This window comes from Pseudorca crassidens, chromosome 13 (assembly GCF_039906515.1).
Source record: "Pseudorca crassidens isolate mPseCra1 chromosome 13, mPseCra1.hap1, whole genome shotgun sequence".
Taxonomy (NCBI): domain Eukaryota; kingdom Metazoa; phylum Chordata; class Mammalia; order Artiodactyla; family Delphinidae; genus Pseudorca; species Pseudorca crassidens.
The window spans coordinates 65566779-65586003 of NC_090308.1; the positions used below are offsets into that span (position 1 = coordinate 65566779).

Genomic DNA, 19225 nt, shown 5'->3' on the forward strand with positions numbered 1-19225 from the left:
TGGTCTCAAACTGAGACTTAGAATTTGACATTCCCAGGGTTTCATCCTTGGTCCTTAAACCTTCATCTCTAACTCCAATTTTCCCAGTTAGGCTTCAGGTCAAACTGACTAAAGTTTAACAGCTAGTTTAAAACTAAAAATTGTGTTGATAGTATTGATACAACACCGGCATTACTTTCCGCCTTATAGATATTTGGACTTAGGTTCTACTAGCCTGTGAGAATCGTAATTGTTTTACTCTGAGCCTATTTTCTCACGTCCTGAAAATGGCAACAAAAATATTTAACTTGCAAGGCTACTGTTAATGATTAAACTATAAATGTAAAGCATCCAGCACAGTGCTCTGCACTCCAACACGTACCATAACACACCCCATAAATTCAGATGAACGACAAATTATGCCAAATTATAAGTATCTACCTTACCTAATATTAACTTCTGTTCGTGAGGCTACATAGTGTAAATCAGGTTACACGCGCTGGCTCGCTGTGTATTATTTTCTTTAGAATTTCTCATAGCATCAGGGACTGGCTCAAAGTAACAGCAACCGCTTCCTTCCAAACACATTGAGGGAAACACATTTTCCAAGGCTTTTTAAGAAATAGTTCAGTTTAGCTTAGGGGTGAAACTGAAAAGTAAGCTTCGTAACAAAAACTCAAGCCAACACTACCGTCCGTCTGCAGGTCTCTGAGGGAAAAGGGAGCGGGGTCACAACATAGTTCACGAAGCAGAGTACAAACCGAAGGTTTTATCTTTCCCGCCGGTTCGTAGAGGACCAACCATACTGATAGTCCATCATGCCCTGCGCCACTTCCGTTCGCGCGTTTTAATTACGTCACGCGCCAGTTCTCGCGGTATCTTCCGGTTGCTGAGGCCCTTTAACAAAGATCTTGAGAAATTTGTCCAACGGGTCCAATCTAGCCTCTCACCCTCCCCCACTCCACCCCCAACCCGTCCTTCCTTTCTCTGTCTCTGTCACCAAACTCTCTCCTCCCCTCCCTTGAGCTCACCGCCCACCTCTGGTTTCCGATTTTAGACCGGAACCGGAAGTTTTGTGGGCGGGGCCCGGCGGAAGAAAACGCAGCGGAGCCTGAGCCGGGACTCGGCTGTGGCCGCAGCCCCTGTCCCCGGCACGGACCGCCGTGGCTCCACGTTGAAGGTCGGTCCGGAGGCCGGTGGGCGCGGGTCTCCCCCGGACTGTCCGGGCCGCAACCATCCCTGGCCCCCCGGGTTCCGCAAGGGATCATGTCTACAGCCTCCGCCGCTTCTTCGTCTTCCTCGTCTTCCGCCGGTGAGATGATCGAAGCCCCCTCCCAAGTCCTCAATTTTGAAGAGATCGACTACAAGGAGATCGAAGTGGAAGAGGTGAGCGAGGCCCGGCACGGAGGCGCCGGCCCCGGCCGGCCCAGGTCTCTTCCTGGTCCCGACTCTTAAGGCGCCTCCTCGACCCCTCTGTTTCGTGGGGTCCACCGGGTGTCCCCACACTCCACGGAGACCGGGTGTAAAGGGGACTCTCCGCGTTCAACTGCTCCGGTGTAGCTCTCTTTTTTCCTCACTTCGGCACTCTTGAGTTTGAATTTGATATTCCGGTGCCTGGATTTGGGTCATCTCAAACAGAGAAGGATGAACTGGTGCGGTCGTGTGGTCCACCAGTTCTCGAATCTGTTGAGTAGTAAAATTCATCAAAGACCATGGCCGTTTTGGAGTTTTGGTTCTCTAAGGCATAGTGTTGTTAAGGGCTAAGGATTTTATTATGTTCGACTTCCAGCTCAGCGTCTGGCGCCCAGTGAGTGTTCTATGGATGCTTGATAAATTAATACATCCCCAGGTCTAACACAGTTTTTCCCCGAGTACGGAATGGTTCTCAGCTTAGCCGATTCCATAGAGCAGTAGTCGTAATAGTAAGTGTTCTGCCTTCAATTAGACTACTTTAGATTCATTTCACCTTTAGTACTGTAGACTGCTATACGATGAAAAGATGTTTCAAGTAGCATATTCTGAAAAGATAACTAATGATTTCGGTGACAACCAGAATATATCAGACCAAAAATCGCTGTTAGAAAACCCGAATCCATTCTTTATTCTGCAATAAATTATTTTAGAGCAAGGTAATAATGTGCCTTTAATAACTGCTTCTTTCCAAATTCACAGAGATTGGTTGTAAAGTCCACAAAATTTAGAAAAGTAAAATCTGTATATATGTAAAGATACACTTTAGAAAGTGTTAAAACTTTGGTTGAAAATTGTATCTGTTATTTACCATTTATCATTTTTAAAATGTACTAAGCACCTTACATTACATACACCAAAAAGAACCCTGTATGTCCTATATTACAGACTGTCAATTACCTCTACTTTAAAAATTCAAAATTATTTTTAGGTGGTGGCAAGCTAAAAGTAGTGAGATAATTATCCTTCAACAAATAATTTTTTTCTATGCATGTTTTGGAAGAATAATGGACTATTTAATCATATTTTTACTTGAATAAAATAACCTTAAAGGTCACTGAAAACAACCTCATTTTACAAGATAGTGTAAGTGGGAAGAGCAAAGCCTTTGGAAGGAGTTAGATGAAAGTTCAGTATATCAGCTATGCCACTTATTAGCTGTATGATTTGGAGCAAGTCTCCTGACTAACTTTGTTAAGCTTTCATTTCCTTAACTGTAAAATAGGGATAATAATTTCTATTTCATTTTATTTGTATAACAGATTTTATTAGGTAATACATGCAAAACACCCAACACTGCCTGACACACATTACTAGGAAACTGAGTTACAGAGAGGAACAGTGACCTGCTTTAAGGTCACATGGCTAAAAGAAGGACCCATAGTTTGGAAAGAGGGGGGAATTTGTGTGTGTGTGTGTGTGTGTGTGTGTGTGTGTATGTGTGTGTGTGTTCTGTTGAGGCTATGATAAATTCCTTTTTAAGAATTGGATAGTTGATCCAGCTTTCATGGCTAACATTCTTTCTTTTTTAAGAATGAAAATTTGGTGAGTCAATATAAAAGAATTACAGTTTTTAAATAAGCATTTACGTCTGCTCTGTGGTGAACTGTTATGCTTGTAGACTACAGATTGTCATATAATAATAACTTATACTTCATGGTCTTCCAAATGCTTTCACAGACTTACATCATTTGGTTTTTACCACCTTAGTTTTCCCACACTACTTTCTAAAGCATTTTACATTCTTGGTTACTAAGGTGTCATTTATCATTTTACTGCTCTTCCTCCGAAGCCACTTAACTTCTGATTGAGGTTCTGTTTCCAAAGACCCTTCCTTCAGTTTAGATAATGTTTCAACTTTTCTTTGGTATTTTTAGGACATTCCTGAGGAGTAAATTTTTGTTTGTAGCTGAAGTTTTCTAATGTCAGGCAGTCATCTAATTTTATTCTTCTCACTTTTTTATTACGCAGTTTAATTTCATGTTAAAGATTGAATTTAGACTCTTCTAATGTTAAAACTGTTACATAATTTTCATTATATTCTTTATTTTCACATTAAAACAGTGTTACATAATCTAGGGTGCACAGCACTCGGTAACTATTTCTTAACTTAGATTCTACTTCTGGCTTAAAATCTTGAATAAGAGAACAGAGAAAGGTGACTAAAAACAAAAAGTATTTTATGTTGCTTTCAGTATTTTATGTGGTACCGGTATATTGCATATAAATAAAGAAAATCATATTCTGTTTCTCAAATAAGTGTAATTGAATCAGCATTATATCGATTCAGTTGGAAACTATGTAAGAAAAATACTCCAACCATGAGCCAAATATGCATTCATTTCGTAGGTGCATATTTTTAAGGCATCAGCTGATTTTACGCCTTACATTTCTAATATCTCTAATATCATGATTCAGTAATATCAGCGTGGAACTTCCTAAATTCAGTTCTGATATCAAATTATGTCAGGTCTCGGCATCAGAAACCTATGTAGGTACTTTTTTTAAAGTCATTTAGCTTTTGTCGTTGTGGATCTGAGTGTAGAGACTGTTGGAATAAACTGTGAGGTATGCACATTGTGGACTAGCTTGCAAGAAGTGGTGAAGGCAGTGTGTTGTGGTAAAAAAGTGTACCCAGTAGGCTGGGTATTTAGAAAATGTCAATGCCATACGGATTTTGCCATAATGTGTTTCAGTAACTTTGAGCAAGTCACCTTATTTTTCTGGGCCTCTGATTTCTCATGTAAAATAAGAGATTGAACAAGATCATGTAAGGTCTCTTCCAGTTCTAAAATGAAAACACATTATTGTTTGCAGTATTTATGCTGTGTTTCCACAGTAAGCTTTAAGAACAGTGATCATGACCTCTTGTGGACTGTCGTTTGTGACTAACTAATCCTGGTTAAATAGGGCAAATGATACCCCCATTTTACAGATACTGACAAATGGTCATAGAATTTGATTTGCCAGAAGCCTCATGTCTAATTAAATGGTAGAGCCAGGAAATGAATTTGCGATTTCTCACTCCTGAGTCATTTGCTCTTTCCATTTGGATTTACAGGGTCACTTTGGTTCTTTCTGAAGTACTCTGTAACCAAACCTTATTGTAAGAATGGGGAAACAAAATACTGATTTCCTTTATAGTAGTTGGTCTTGAGCGTTTAATGAACAGTGTCTTCTGTGGATAATACTGCTAAGATTATGGAAGATGAATAGAAGGATCCTAGGATTCTCTCCTTAAAAACTTTGACTTACTGTGAGGCTGGATTTTTAGGACCACAAATTTAAAACTATGAATGTAATGTAAATTGAGCATTTAACCCATAATTTGAAAGTCGAGTTTATCACAGAAGGCTCCGTTGAGTGGGAAAGATTTTGAAACTACGTTTTGAATAAAGTAAGCATCAGAGATTGGCAAAGATACTAAGATGAATTTTCTTTGCAGTTGTTCCTCTGCCTCTAATGCTCTTCCCCCCAGAACTTCAAATGGCAGACTCCTTCTCATCATTCAAGTCCGACTTCAAATGTTACTTCCTTAGAGAAGCCTTCCCTGAGCAACCTAGATCTTTGTCATTTTTGTTATCCTTCATGGCACTTACCAGTAACCAAAATTATGTATCCCTCCAGCAAAGTTTAACCTGTCTTATTCCCACTTGTAACTCCAATGCCTAGCATCTAAAGGTTTTCTATAAATAGTTGCTGAGTGAGTAAATGAAGTTACCACAGCATAATCATGAGAATTTTAGTGTCCATCTGGTTCTCTTATATGGTCTGGTTCTTTTATGTGATATAACCAGAGGTTAAGATAAGTTAGTGATTCGGCTAAAGTAGCATTTACACTAAAAATGAAATCTGATTCTCTTTGCAAATGTTGATTCCATTACAATCCATTATACCTAGCAAATACTTTGGTTTAGCCGGGGGTAAAAGATGCTGCAAAGGGTGAGGTGCTGAAAGTAAGCCATGTATTGGTGGGCCTTTACTAAAATGCTAAAAAGACCATATTTAGTATGGTTGCTTTTTAAAGGGGAGACCCACAGTGTTGATGTCAAGAATAGCATATGTGCAAGACACATATAATCATTGCAGCATTTATATCTTCTTAAGTTTCATCATGGAGACATGCAAAGATTTTGTTTTAAAGGGAAATACAGGAAGAACTTTGGTAGTGATGTACATTTTGTAATTTTACGTTATAAGTATATGGGCAACTGATAACAGAGAAAAACCTAACTTACAGTGGCCTGAATAAACTGATTCTATAGATTTGTTAGTCAGTATTAATATTATGAACATCCAAAATTATTAATAAGCTCTTCCACGTGAAGCTTAGTAATTATCGTATTCAGTAGAAATCTGTAATTGTTATCTCAGTGAAGAGGTAACCACAGCGATAACTTTTATATTGTGCATGTGTAGCTTAAAAGATGACATGGGCATATTATTTGAAAGAAGGGCCTATTAAACAGGTCGGATGTCTTATGGCTGCTTTTAAAAGACTGCATGAAAAAGTCAAAAGAAAGTTTGAATAATCAAAGTTTTACTTTTATGTTATCAAGTCTGTCTTGTCAGCAGATGGCAGTTTACTCTGCCACAGTTTATTAATAGATATTGAAGTTCTGAAATAGTTGGAGGCTCCAGGTTCTAACTGATAAATGTTAAGATCTCAGCTTGTTCTGTCATGTTCCAAATTTCTAGCCAGAGTAGTGGCAGCACAGCCAGGGTCCATTCACATAGACCACAGAACAGAGCCAAAGCAAACTGACAGCTACAGTCACTGAACTAAAAATAACATGAATTGGGCACAATTAAGAATCATTTCATAGTAAATTAAGAGCACAGTGGCATACATGCTTTTCCATGTAGTTTTAGTTTAGGTGGTTTTTTGTTTTTAAAAACCTAACTTGAGTAAAGGAATGGAGTAGTCTTCCATCTTAGAGAAATTAGTTTTTAAAGGAGTTGCTTTCTTTAAACACATACACCAACTTCTGATTTTGGTTTTTGTGCCTTTTAATACTAATTGCATGGAAATATTCTATAATCATCTCTCTTCTTCTTCTGTACTTTTTATTAAGAAATTAAATTTAAATCTGCTTTATTACATGAGACTAAAGTTGTGGACCCAAAACCATGAGGGCTAAACCATAGGGGGAGAGCTACATATAATAAGAGAATTAATCTGAGAACATTTTAATTTAGAAAACATTCATAAATTCAGAAGGAAATATTTCTAAATTGATTTCCCTTTTAAAACCAAAGTTCTCTTTGCGTTCCTCTGTTCTTCTATTTTTACATCTGAGGGATTGTGAAAAATATCTGAAATATTTATTTCTAGGTTCACCATTTTGGATGGATGTGTGTGTTGGAGGGGATACTTGTAATTTGGATGTGCACCATTTTTTACACTCTTGGTGAAAACTGATCTTTGGGGAAAGCTGTCAGTTCAAACTAATTGTTAATGATAATATGTCAAAGAACCTTACTAAGATATGAATGCAATCCAAAAAGCATATTTGATTGTGAACTTGAATTAGAAATTTGGTAGTAAGTAAAAAGTGACTTCCTTTCAGTGTTTTGTAGTTTGAATATTAGTTTTTTCATTGTTTACCTCAGTTGCCATTGTGTCGCAGTTTGCCATCTGTGCCACTCTTTTCTCCTGATCTACCATGTGTCAGGAAAAACATTAGGTTGCTCACAAGAATTCTCCTTTTCCTTTCTTCCTGCCCAAGATGTCATGTCCATATTATTTATGGAAAACTTCAGCAAGGGAGGGCTCTCTGGTCTATGTCATGGTTTCCAGTGAAGTGTCCTGTCTCACAATTATGGTTTTAATATAACCTAATACAGTAATTCTCAAATATCACAATCACCTGAAGGATTTGTTCAAACACAGATTGCTGGGCCGGACCCTCAGACTCAGTAATTCTGGGTGGGAACCTGAGAATAACATCTTCTCAAATTTCCAGGCAATGAAGATGCTTCCGGCCCAGAGACCACACTTAGAGAGCCATTGGCTTAATGCTTTTGCTGTTTTTATGTCTGCTTTCTTCTTGAAACTCTTCTTTTTTGGCTTCTTGTGGCACTTTCCGGGTTTGCCTGCTACCTTATTGACTGCTGCATCTCAGTGTTTGCTGGTTCCTTCTCCTCTGTGTTCTAAATGTTGAAGTGCTTCAAAGCTCAGTTCTGGGACCCCAGTATTTACATGTTATTTTTTGGTCACAGCATCCAGTTGATTGACTAGAAGTACCAACTAAATGCTGATGACTCTCCCAAGTTTTCATCTCCCGCCTGACTTCTCCCTGACTCATGTTTCCACTTTCTTTCTTGATATCTCCGCTCGGATCTAATAGGCATCTTAAGCTTTATATGACTAAATCAGAACTCTGTGTCATTAAAAAAAAAAGAAAGAAAATCTGCTTGCTCCAGTCTTTCTTATCCTTCATTAAACTGGTGCTGAGTCTAGACGTTATCCTTGATTCATCTCTTTTCCTGTCCACCTGTCCTGCCTGCATGGAGATCATCATTGACTTTACCTCTAAAACCTATCCCAGATCTGCCCATTTTTCTGCACTACCATCAACCTTGTCCTCAAAGCTCTTCTCTCTTGCTTGGGCTACTTTTACAGCCTCTACCGGGTCTCTCTTTGTATATATACTAGCTTCCCTACAATCCATTCTTCACACTAGAGCCAGAATGATTTTTTTTTTAATGCAAAATCATGTCACATTCCTCCTTAAATTCCTCTAATTGCTTCCCATTAAATCCACACTCCTTTTCATGGTGCCAAGAGCCGTTCAGGATCCAGAGTCTGCCTCTATCTCCAGCTTTATCTTTTTTTATTTTTTTAACATCTTTATTGGAGTATAATTGCTTTACAATGGTGTGTTAGTTTCTGCTGTATAACAAAGTGAATCAGCTATATGTATACATATGTCCCCATATCCCCTCCTTCTTGCGTCTCCCTCCCACCCTCCCTATCCCACCCCTCTAGGTGGTCACAAAGCACCGAGCTGATCTCCCTGTGCTATGCGGCTGCTTCCCACTAGCTATCTGTTTTACATTTGGTAGTGTGTATATGTCAATGCTATCTCCACCTTTATCCTGCATCACTCTTCCCTTTTCCCACTATGCTCCGCTCACACCAAACACTCCAAGTATTCCTCTAGGTCACCACTAAAGTATCACCTTTCTCAGTGAGGCCTTGCAGGACTATCCTGTTTAAAACTGGGGTGGGGGTAGTGCACACACGTGTACACACACACACACAATTATGCTGCTTTTCTTCTTAGTGCACTTATTAGTTTCTAAAATATATCTTTTTTTAAAAAAATAAATCTTGCTTCCTCTTTATGTGTCTCCCTCCATGAGAATATAAGTAGTTAGAGCGAGGATTTTGGTTTGGTTTGTTCCCTTCTTTGTCTGGAATGCGTAGGATAACGCCTAGTCTCTAGATGGGGTTCAAATATTGTTGAATAGGAAATGAGGGTTTTTTTCCCCCTTTAGGGCCTTTACATTAGTTGTTTCTTCTTGTTTGCTCGGTTCCATGTGTCATTCAAATATCAAGTTAGTAACCTCCTCAGATGGCATTTCATACTATCCAGCCATAAGTTTCACCAGTCTCTTTGTCACATTATTCAATTTTTGGTTTTCTACACAGCATTTATTTTACAAGCTGATATTTTTCTTATTCATTTTTTTGTCTATTGACTGTCTTTTCTTTCCTCTCCTGGCCCCCCTTAAATTGAAAGTACATTCCTCGTAGATCAGGGCCTTTGTCTTATTTACAGCTGTATCTCTTGTATCCCAGATGGATATAGTAGACATTCAAGAAATATTGGTTTAAGAAGTAAAGAAGTGAAGTTCATCATTCTCTTGGCATTAGCCTCACTTCACCCCTCGAAAGCAGGAGATCTTACCCATTTTTCCCTGCTTGCTGACTAAGCCTTCCCCTTTGGCTTTCATTGATCCTCTGAAATTCAGCTGAGCTCTACATTTAGCTCCTTGTATTTGAGCTGTCTACCATCCAACAGCCTCCTTCCTGCAGTCAGAAAACTCTTCAGTTACCTTGTTTTTCTCTTGGCAAGAGTTTTTCTCTATCATTTCCCTGTACTGTCGGGGCTGAGGGAACCTGGGTAGGGCCTCCCTCTGACTGTCTCCCTTGCCACACTTACTCATTTGCAGCTTCCCATGTTGGCAAAGCATATCCTGTGAGGCTGCTTCCTCCTGGGGATCTCAGTGAGAAGTTGGGAGGGAGGGGGCATGGGAATAAGTCTTTCCTGCCCTTGAAACCCTAAGTCTGTCCTGAAAGCCGCCATCATGGACTCTCACTTTTGGCTCTCTTCAGCCGGGAAGTGTTTTTTTTTAAAATTTCAATGCTGTTGTTTTGTCTTGAATTTCTTCTCTACCTCGTTTTCATCCCACAAAGGCAGGAATCAATTCTTTATATATTTTTTTTCTTTCACTCCTAATATTTATGCCATTTGAAAAACTGAGAAGTCACATTTTGATTCTGTGATATGGTGATTTATAAGAAATAGGTACTTGGTCGTTCAAATGATCAAAATATATTTCTCATATATATATTTGGTCTTTGTCTACAGTTCCTGGCTCACAGCTCCCCAGACTCTGATTTTCGTAAGTGAAGAGAGAGATAAAGATGTCTCAAGGTTAATTTTGGACCACACCTAAGGATGGGGCTGGTTGCCAGGAGAACCAACAATGTGATTAGAGGGTTGGGATTTTCAGTCCCACCGCTCTGACCTCTGGGGAGAGGAGAAGGGCTGGAGGTTGAATCATTCATGGCCCTGTGATAAAGCTCCATATAAACCCAGAAGGACAGGGTTCAGAGAGCTTCCAGGTTGGTGAACACGTGAGGATTGGGGGAAAGTGGGGCACAGAGAGAGGGTATGGAAGCTCCGTGCCCTTTCCGCTTACCTTGCCCGGCTGTTCCTGAGTTATATCCTTGTGTAGTAAACTGGTAATCTAGTAAGTAAAGTGTTCGAGTTCTGTGAGCCACTTGAGCAAATTAATCAAACCCAAGGGAGGGGGTCACTGGTACCTCCAGTCTATAGCTGGTTGATGAGAAGCACAGGTGATAGATAACCTGCCTTGTGACTGGCCTCTCAAGGGGGAGGGGTTGCACTCTGGTAGAACTGAGCCCTTAACCTGTGGGATCTGATGCTCTCTCCAGGTGGATAATGTCAGAATTGAGCTGAATGGTAGGATGTCCAGCTGGTATCTGAGAATTGCTTGGGAGTGTGGGGAAACCCCCCTCCACACATTGGAACTGGTGATCAGAATCATTAGATACACAGAAATATAATTTGTGAAGCAATGACTCTGTGCCTCTAACCTTTGAATTCACAGCAGTTATTTTTTCTATCATGTGTTTCAGTTTATGTGTACAACCTTGGGCATCTTGGACTTACTTTATTATCATTTTAGATCTGTTGTTTCACCATACATGTGAAATATAATATGGCCCTAATGTGAGTGGAGGCTTCTTAAGTACATGGGCTCTCATCTTACATGAATATGCCTGTTTGTATTTCAGACAGTTCAAAACATTGCTTTCTTAAACAAAAGGGAGGAAGCTTATCATGTCCTTGCTTGCCCACATTTTGTTACCATAGTTTTACATTGCAAACTCAGAGTCAGCCATCATCTCAGCACTAGGTGGCATTTGTGCATCACAATTAGTCATGCACACCTTACACAGTTTTTACAACAGATGTATGATCCACAAATGCAATGTTTGGAACCCCTGCAGGGACATTTCTGAGAATAGGAAAATGAAACAAGAGGAGACCTACCGAGTACCAGTTGCTTTGATGTATTTGTAAATATATAATTGAAGAATATATTAAATTACTCCACAATCATTATTTCATAGTAATATCAATAAGTTGGCTGGTCTCCATCCATGCTTTCTTAGCCGACATTGTCATAAAGTTGAAATTCATTTTAGGACCTGTTTGCTATTCATAGTGGTTAATTGTGAGAGAAATGAGGAATATAGCTCCTGAAACTGATTCATACCCTACTCCAAGCACTTATTATTCTTTTGTAATATTGAAGAAAATGCCTGGTTTTGACTTATGAACACTATAGATATTCGCTGAGGAAAATGTAAGCATCTCCCTTTTACTGTTGAGAAAGCAGAAACTCAAAGACATTAACTTGCCCAGTATTGGTAGCTAATAGGCAGACAGAACCTACACTTAAACTCAAGTCTGTTAGGTTCCAGATCCTAGGTGTACTTTTTCTGTTATTCTGATGGTACCAGGTTTAACCAATAACCATTCACGTTAAAGTAACTGAATGACAAGTCCAAATAACTGACATTGGTTCCTTTCCCTTATGAGAGGTGTGGAGGAGAGCTAGAGCCTAAGCAGGAGGTCCCTGAGCACCCAGGGCTAGGAATGGAAAAAGGGAAAGTCACTAAAGGAAAGACAGCCCAGTTTCCTTTAAGTTAATGACATCCAGAGGCTGAATATAGAGTGAATTGGTCATTACATACTCTAGGCTTCAAATCCTGGCTTCTCTGACCCTGTGATCTTGGGCAACTTGCAACCGTCTGACTCAGTTTACTACTTACCTTAATGGAGGAGGATTAAATGTGTTAATGCATGAAAGCACATAGACTAGTAGTACCTGGCACATGATAGGCATTCAATAAATGTTAACCATTTGGGTGGTTTTATACATTAAGCAACATGAGAAATGTCCATACTGCTTTGTGTAATGTTTGAATTGGAATTTGAGGTATGGCTAGAATGGCCATCCATCTCAGTTTACAACTACTGTCCTGGTAGTTATAAGCACCCCTTTCTTACTCTACAAGGAGTCCCTGTACATGTAAGTTTGCCTAAAGTGAAGACTCCTCCTCCAAGAGAAGATATAACTGCTCCTTTCCGAAATATAATACAGATATATGTGTACAAATCAGGATCTCTAACATTCTGGTGTTAGACTTCCTGGCATCAGACTGCACTTGCTCTTTACTAGCTACATAGCCCTGGGCAAGTTAGTTGATTTCTTTAAACCTAGATGCTTCATCTGTAAAATGAAGATACCTCTAGTACCTGTCACCTAAGGTTGTGTAAATGATGTAATGTATGTAAAGCACTTAGCTTAGTGCCTGCTATATAGAAAGTACATCATAAATGAGAGCTGTACAGGGAATTAGATTTTTTGCTTAAGGAAGTACTTAGGTCTGTTGGAAGTTGAAATGGAGTAGATGGCACCTAACTAAGGTCATTTACAGTGATAATGTAGAATGATTTTGTTCTAACAAGTATCTAAAGCTATTCTTTTGTTGTTGTTTTAATATTTTGGCAAATTTCAAACGTTAATAGAAGTCGAATAGCCTGAGAGAGGAATGAGTTCATGAGCTACCCATCAGCTTCAACAATAATACAACATATTGTCAATTTTTATTTTTAACTTTAATGAGATATATTTTACATATCATAAAATTTACCCATTTGAAGTGTACAATAATTTGTACAAATTTGCTAAGTTGTACAAACATCACCAGAAATCAGTTTTCAAACATTTTCATCACCTTGGTGTAGGATTCCTCCTACCCATTTACAGTTAATCCCAGTTTCCACTCTTAGCCCCAAACAACCACTGATCTACTTTCTACCTCTAAATATTTGCCTTTTCTGGACATTTTGTATAACTGGAATCATACAATATGTGATCTCTTGTGTCTGGTACTCAAGTGTAGTGTTTTTAAGGCTCATCCATGTTGTAGCATGTATCAGTAGTTCATTCCATTTTCTTGACAAATAATATTCCATTGTATAATATGATACTAGCATGTATCAGTAGTTCATTCCATTTTCTTGACAAATAATATTCCATTGTATAATATGATACTATGTTTTTACTGTCCTTCACAGTGGCCAGGTTTTTATCATCTCTATTTTTAATCTTTCCCATCTACTGCCTACCCCCACTGAATTATTTAAAAGCTACTTTTTAATTTCATAAATATGAGAGCTTAAAACATTGATTATACGTTTCTGCTTTTTATTTATTTTTTTCCAAGCCATCTTCTCTCTATCCTCTCATTCATCTTGCCTGTTTTAATTTGTTTTCTGTCACTAAGAGTCTTTTTTTTTTTTTTTTTGCGGTACACGGGCCTTTCACTGTTGTGGCCTCTCCCACTGCGGAGCACGGGCTCCGGACGCGCAGGCTCAGCGGCCATGGCTCACGGGGCCCAGCTGCTCCGCGGCATGTGGAGTCTTCCCAGACCGGGGCACGAACCCGTGTCCCCTGCGTCGGCAGGTGGACTCTAAACGACTGCGCCACCAGGGAAGCCCTCTAAGAGTCTTTTTTGTTTGTTTTCAGTTTTGAGAATGAAGAGATGTCTAGACCATAAACTTGCAAAGATAGAGACAGTACATTTCATTATCTCCTCACTCTAATGAAAATTCATACCTACTCAGTGGCAAATCCAGATCGTGATGATTTCTAAAAATCTTCTTTAATAAATCTTTCAGATTGGCTTCATTGTTATGCATTAGGCTGTTATTTGTTTCTGATTCTCGTGAGTTTTTTTTTTAAAGGTCGTTGGAAGAGGAGCTTTTGGAGTAGTATGCAAAGCTAAGTGGAGAGCAAAAGATGTTGCTATTAAACAAATAGAAAGTGAATCTGAGAGGAAAGCTTTTATTGTAGAGGTAAGTTGAAGTGTCATTTCTGTTGTGTAGTTCTTCACCTAAGATACTCTGTGAATTTAATATTATGAAAAAAAATGTTTCTCAGTTGTCATTTCTCTGTATACTTGAACATCAGCAGTTTGGTTGAACCAAAGGGAATGCCATAGGAATATTTTTTCATTCACAGTCTTAATTCTGATTAAAAATTAGGGGAAAAGAGAATTAGCTACATAAATGAATTCGTCCCTGAATTAAAATACAATCTCTTCCATGTAATTCAGGTCTATTTCAAGGCATATAATTTAAATTTTAAAATAGAAAAGAAATGGTAATCTCTCCCATTATCTAAAATTAAGAAGGGAAATTTTATGCATTCATTTTTGACTGAACATTTTTAGAAATTCGAATGAGATTATTTTAAGGAAAAACAATTTCAAATTGGTTTCTCTCATTTAACACGAAAATTTACAACTCTCTTCTCTTACATATTTGATGATGGAGGAGAATTTGATAATCATGAGATTATTGTATTACCAGCTTCATTCTTTTATGCTGTTTTATATATTAGATCACAGTATTTCAATAAATCAATGGTTTTATCACTTTTTAACTTCATTGGCCAATAGATGAGTGGTCTTTACCTTATAAACCTTCTGAATTTATATCTGTGATTTTATTTAATTATAATTTCAAAATATACTTCATGATACTTTTTAATGTATAACATGAAGAAATGAGAACTTAGTTGTGAGATGATGAAGTGGATTTTTGTAATTAGTTGAATGAGTTGAGAAATGCTGATGAATGGTTTGATGTCATCATGAAGAAAGATGATCTATAGTAGTATGTTCCAGGAGTCTGGCTTTATCTTGCCTTATTCACAATTTTTGTTTATGGTTTATATGAGGTCATTGATCGTATACTCTTGTATTGGTAGTTTCCTAAAACTAGGTAAAAATATGTGTTAAAGGCTAGCAATCCAGAGTCAAAAAGATCATAATAGCTTGGAGAAAAAAAGTTTCTCATCAAAGTTATGTATACATGTAATTTGTTGATAAATTGTCAAATGGTTCTCCATGTATTCTTACTAAAAAAAAACGTTAATCCCCGTACCTCCTCGCATCAAGTTTTCTGCTTCTCAGAGGCAACTACTTTGAGCTCATCCCTTAGTTTTATATGGTATCCCCCAATCCAGAGACTCACACCTTCTTTAAAGAAGGTATTATCATATTTCTATCTCTGTATTTATCTCTATATTAAATATATATCTCTATATTTAGGAAGGTATTACACCTTCTGTAAAGAATCAACCTCTAATCTTTGAGACAGTAAAGAGGCAGTCACTAAGCTGTTTGAAGTCAGGGCTGGAGGGAATCTTTGGTCTAACTTTTAAGCAATCTCTCTGCTCTTTTATTAGCTTGTATGAATAGATACCTGGTACTACCACCACTCCTCCACCTTTTGGAAAGTTTGTGAGATAAATCTGGTTGCTTCTCACTTTTTCTCATTTCTTTTAGGTCTGCTGTGTTAGTTATTGCTAGTCATTTGCTGTCCAACTTCCAAAAATATGTACTGTTTTCTCATTTCACATTCTCTTCATCCTTCTGAGTTTATGCCTTGAAAAAAGTACCTTTACCTTCTTAGTGGTATTTGAGGAGGGAACAGGAATAAATGCTTGAATAATCTGCTATCTGAAGCTCAGTAGTGAATCTTAATGAGATGAAATATAATAAATAGTGATATTAAGTCTGTTAGGACTGAAAATCTACAAATGTTGGCTGTAGAAAAATACAGCTTTCTAAGTAGCATGTAGTAAAAAGGTTTACCTTAGTGGACTTCATATGAGCCAGCAGTATAATGTAGGTAGTAGAGAAGGAAAGGAAGAAGAAAGGGGGAGAAGCAGAAAAGGGAGAGAAGAGAGAGCAAGGCGCAGTTTGGGGGGATATGTTAATAGAAATTTGAGATGTAGAGAAAGGGAGATGAGTACAGCCAAACCCCTCACTGACCTCCATATGAATCATTGGATTGGATTGGATAAAACTGGAAGTAAGGAGACCAGTTAGGAGAAGGCTGTAGTAATTACTACAGTGGTTCAGGTTGGAATTGCTAAGGCAGTGGTAGTGGGAATGGAGAAGAGGGAGTTAACTCAAGAGATGGAAGATGGAAGGAAGAGAATGCAGATTTTAAGTCAGACCAAAGTTCAAACCCTGGCTGTACTGTTTCCTAACTCTAGGGTATTTAGCAGCTCATTTAACCTTCTCTGAGCCTTATCTTAAAGGTACCTCATCTTTAAAATGAAAATGATAATACCTACCTTGCAAAGTTGTGAGGATTATACAATATCTATAAAGTGCCCACCAGTGCCCAGCGTAGAGTAGGTCGGCTATTCATTCAACCATCACCTTTGAAGATGATGATGATGATGATATGGCTTCTTCTGGTTTGGATAACTCAGCTCAGTGCCATCTCGGGGATGGCATCCTTGGCAAAGTTAATTTCTTCTTCTAATTTGTACTTATGCCTTGTACATAACTCCTGTTATAGCACTTGGCACATTGCTTTAATTATTTGTGTACATGTCTCTCCCCCAACTAAACTGTGAGAGCTCTGGGCAGGGATTCTGTGCCATTCTGGGCAGGCACTTAGGACCACAGTGCCTGCTACGTAGGAAACAGTAATTGCTGATTGATTATGCTAATGTTTTGTACAATGTTAAAATTTGAATGATACTGTGAGATCACTTCGTTAAAAGTTAGCACTTTTTAAAAGAAACCTTAATTTGTTACAGCTTCGGCAGAAACAGTGATTGCTGATTGATTACGCTAATGTTTTGTACAATGTTAAGATTTGAATGATACTGTGAGATCACTTCGTTAAAAGTTAGCACTTTTTAAAAGAAACCTTAATTTGTTACAGCTTCGGCAGTTATCCCGTGTGAACCATCCTAACATTGTAAAGCTATATGGAGCCTGCTTGAATCCAGTAAGTTTGTCACTTTTTCATTATACTCTGTCTATAAGAAATGATGTGGCAGATACGTGCAGCTGTGTAGTTTATGAAGCTATTTTGATCTGTCATATTATTTCAAAAAAAATTATATGTGTTTCTAATCTGTTAGCAACACAATATAAGGGAATAGTTGTCTTAGGTGGTCTTATCCAGTAGCCTCATCTTCTTAGGAGGCTTACAATATCCTATGACAGCACCTGTTCATTTGCACTGGAAAAAGTCACCACAGATCTCGTGATTATGTTTTTATATACATCTCCACTCTTAGACAGTGGTCCCCTAGAAAACAAGGTCTTAGATCATAGATACCTTTTATTTCCTCTAGCACTATTCACATAGTAGGGGACAAAAGAATGATTTTTAACGCATTTATAAAATCAAAGGTTGAACTAAGTTATCTCTCAAGTTCCGCAAGATGGTATAGCTCTGTGGTTAATTATTCTGGCATATGTTTCCTGTAGGTGTGTCTTGTGATGGAATATGCTGAAGGGGGCTCCTTGTATAATGGTGAGTGTCATTAGACCTGTCTTTATCTAGTAGAGTGAAATAATTGAAAAGCTTTTAATATAAATTGTAAGTTACTTAATGTTCTTCACAGTTTATCCTCAGAGTCCCCAAAGGAGGTAATTAAAAAAAGAAATCTGCTAAAGATTAAAAATGAAAAGACAAGATGCTACAACATTAGTATGTGAAATTTAGAGGTCTAAGGATATCAATCTTTTAAATTGATGGTACTCTGCATAATGTTAAAAGCATTTAAGTAAAGTCAAACTTGCTTTTTAAATAGATTTTAAAATATCTTCATACTTTTAATTTTTTCTTTTTGTCCTCTCTTAGCTTTCAGTCTCCTCTTCTAGAACTCTTTAACCGCACATCCTTATTCTGCTTTATTTCGCTTTTTTCCCCAAAAATAAAATTGTGAAAATTCACTTCACAGAACATTTTTTTTAAATACAGCAGGTTTTTATTAGTTATCTATTTTATACATGTTAGTGTATATATGTCATTTTGATAACAATGAAAGGAAACTGTATCGTTTAGTTACCTTTATAGAACAGAGCTAACCCTTTCACTGTAAGAAACACCAAACATATATATAAATAGTCTCTTGTCACACCATTTATATAAAATAAATTGTAGCATTTTATTTTTTTAATTAACATTATTTTATATAAACTTTTACTTATATTTACTGCTCATGTGATCATCATTGTTAATGGCTATCTGATACTCCCATGTTTTATTTGGTTGAACTATTTCTAGTTTTTAGCCATTATAGAAAGGATAATTGTAAACATCTTGATGCACATTTTGTTTCCTTCCATAGTATTTCTCTGTATCTCTCTTATAGTAGTATGTCATCACATTGCTTATAATTTATAGTATTGTGTGAAAGACTGCATCTGTCAATATGAAAAAACCTGGTAATGTATATTAATTTTACTTGAATGTATGTATAACAGTTAATGGAATCTTATTAAATGTTAGGTACTTATGTGGTAGTTATCCATTTTAAATCATTAACTATTTCCATCTTTTTATTCGGAAAAGAATGAAAAGCAGGACCAATGGCAGCATGTGTAGGAAAATACCCAGTCGTGTGTTCTGATAGTGCTTGCATTCACCTTGTGTCTTTTGTTATATGCAATAAAGTTCTTTTTAGTTTGTGCCTTTCTTTTGCAGTGCTGCATGGTGCTGAACCATTGCCATATTATACTGCTGCCCACGCAATGAGTTGGTGTTTACAGTGTTCCCAAGGAGTGGCTTATCTTCATAGCATGCAACCCAAAGCTCTAATTCACAGGGACCTGAAACCACCAAAGTAAGTTCTAATAATGTGGTGTCTCTCTCTCTTGCCATCTCCTACCCACTCCCTAATTTAAGCTGGTCGTTGCACATCAGTTTTTCTTCTCTCATCCCCTTTGGCTTGCTCAAGAATGTTTGTTTTTTATTTTTTTAAGATTGTTTACTTTTAACTCACCTTCATCATTTAGTCATTTATCTAAGCTTGCATTTTAGAATGTTGTCTTTAGTGGCATTTTTATTTTAGTTGAATTTTTATTTTTAATAACTTCTACCTTAGATTAGCATAATTCTAG

The 19225-nt window shown here is 37.7% G+C and overlaps 1 protein-coding gene and 1 long non-coding RNA gene across 5 annotated transcripts in view; one reads left to right on the forward strand and one right to left on the reverse strand.

The window, feature by feature from the left end:
- The window catches only part of LOC137204726 (uncharacterized), a 42423-nt gene extending 41600 nt beyond the window's left edge, over window positions 1-823 (reverse strand). The window contains exon 1 of one of the 3 annotated variants that reach the window (XR_010933804.1): window positions 741-823. This is a non-coding gene — a long non-coding RNA (uncharacterized lncRNA). Of the gene's footprint in view, window positions 1-425 lie in introns of all 3 variants that reach the window. The other 2 variants (XR_010933806.1, XR_010933805.1) reach the window with 2 other exon arrangements.
- A 155-nt stretch (window positions 824-978) lies between these two features.
- MAP3K7 (mitogen-activated protein kinase kinase kinase 7) overlaps window positions 979-19225 on the forward strand; it is a 68194-nt gene continuing 49947 nt past the window's right edge. Inside the window, exons 1-5 of one of the 2 annotated variants that reach the window (XM_067702557.1) lie at window positions 979-1365; window positions 14028-14138; window positions 17034-17099; window positions 17588-17633; window positions 18810-18948. In XM_067702557.1, coding sequence (XP_067558658.1) covers window positions 1246-1365; window positions 14028-14138; window positions 17034-17099; window positions 17588-17633; window positions 18810-18948 — 482 coding nt within the window. In that variant the 5' untranslated portion in view covers window positions 979-1245. The remainder of the gene's footprint in view (window positions 1366-14027; window positions 14139-17033; window positions 17100-17587; window positions 17634-18809; window positions 18949-19225) is intronic. The other variant, XM_067702558.1, reaches the window with a different exon arrangement.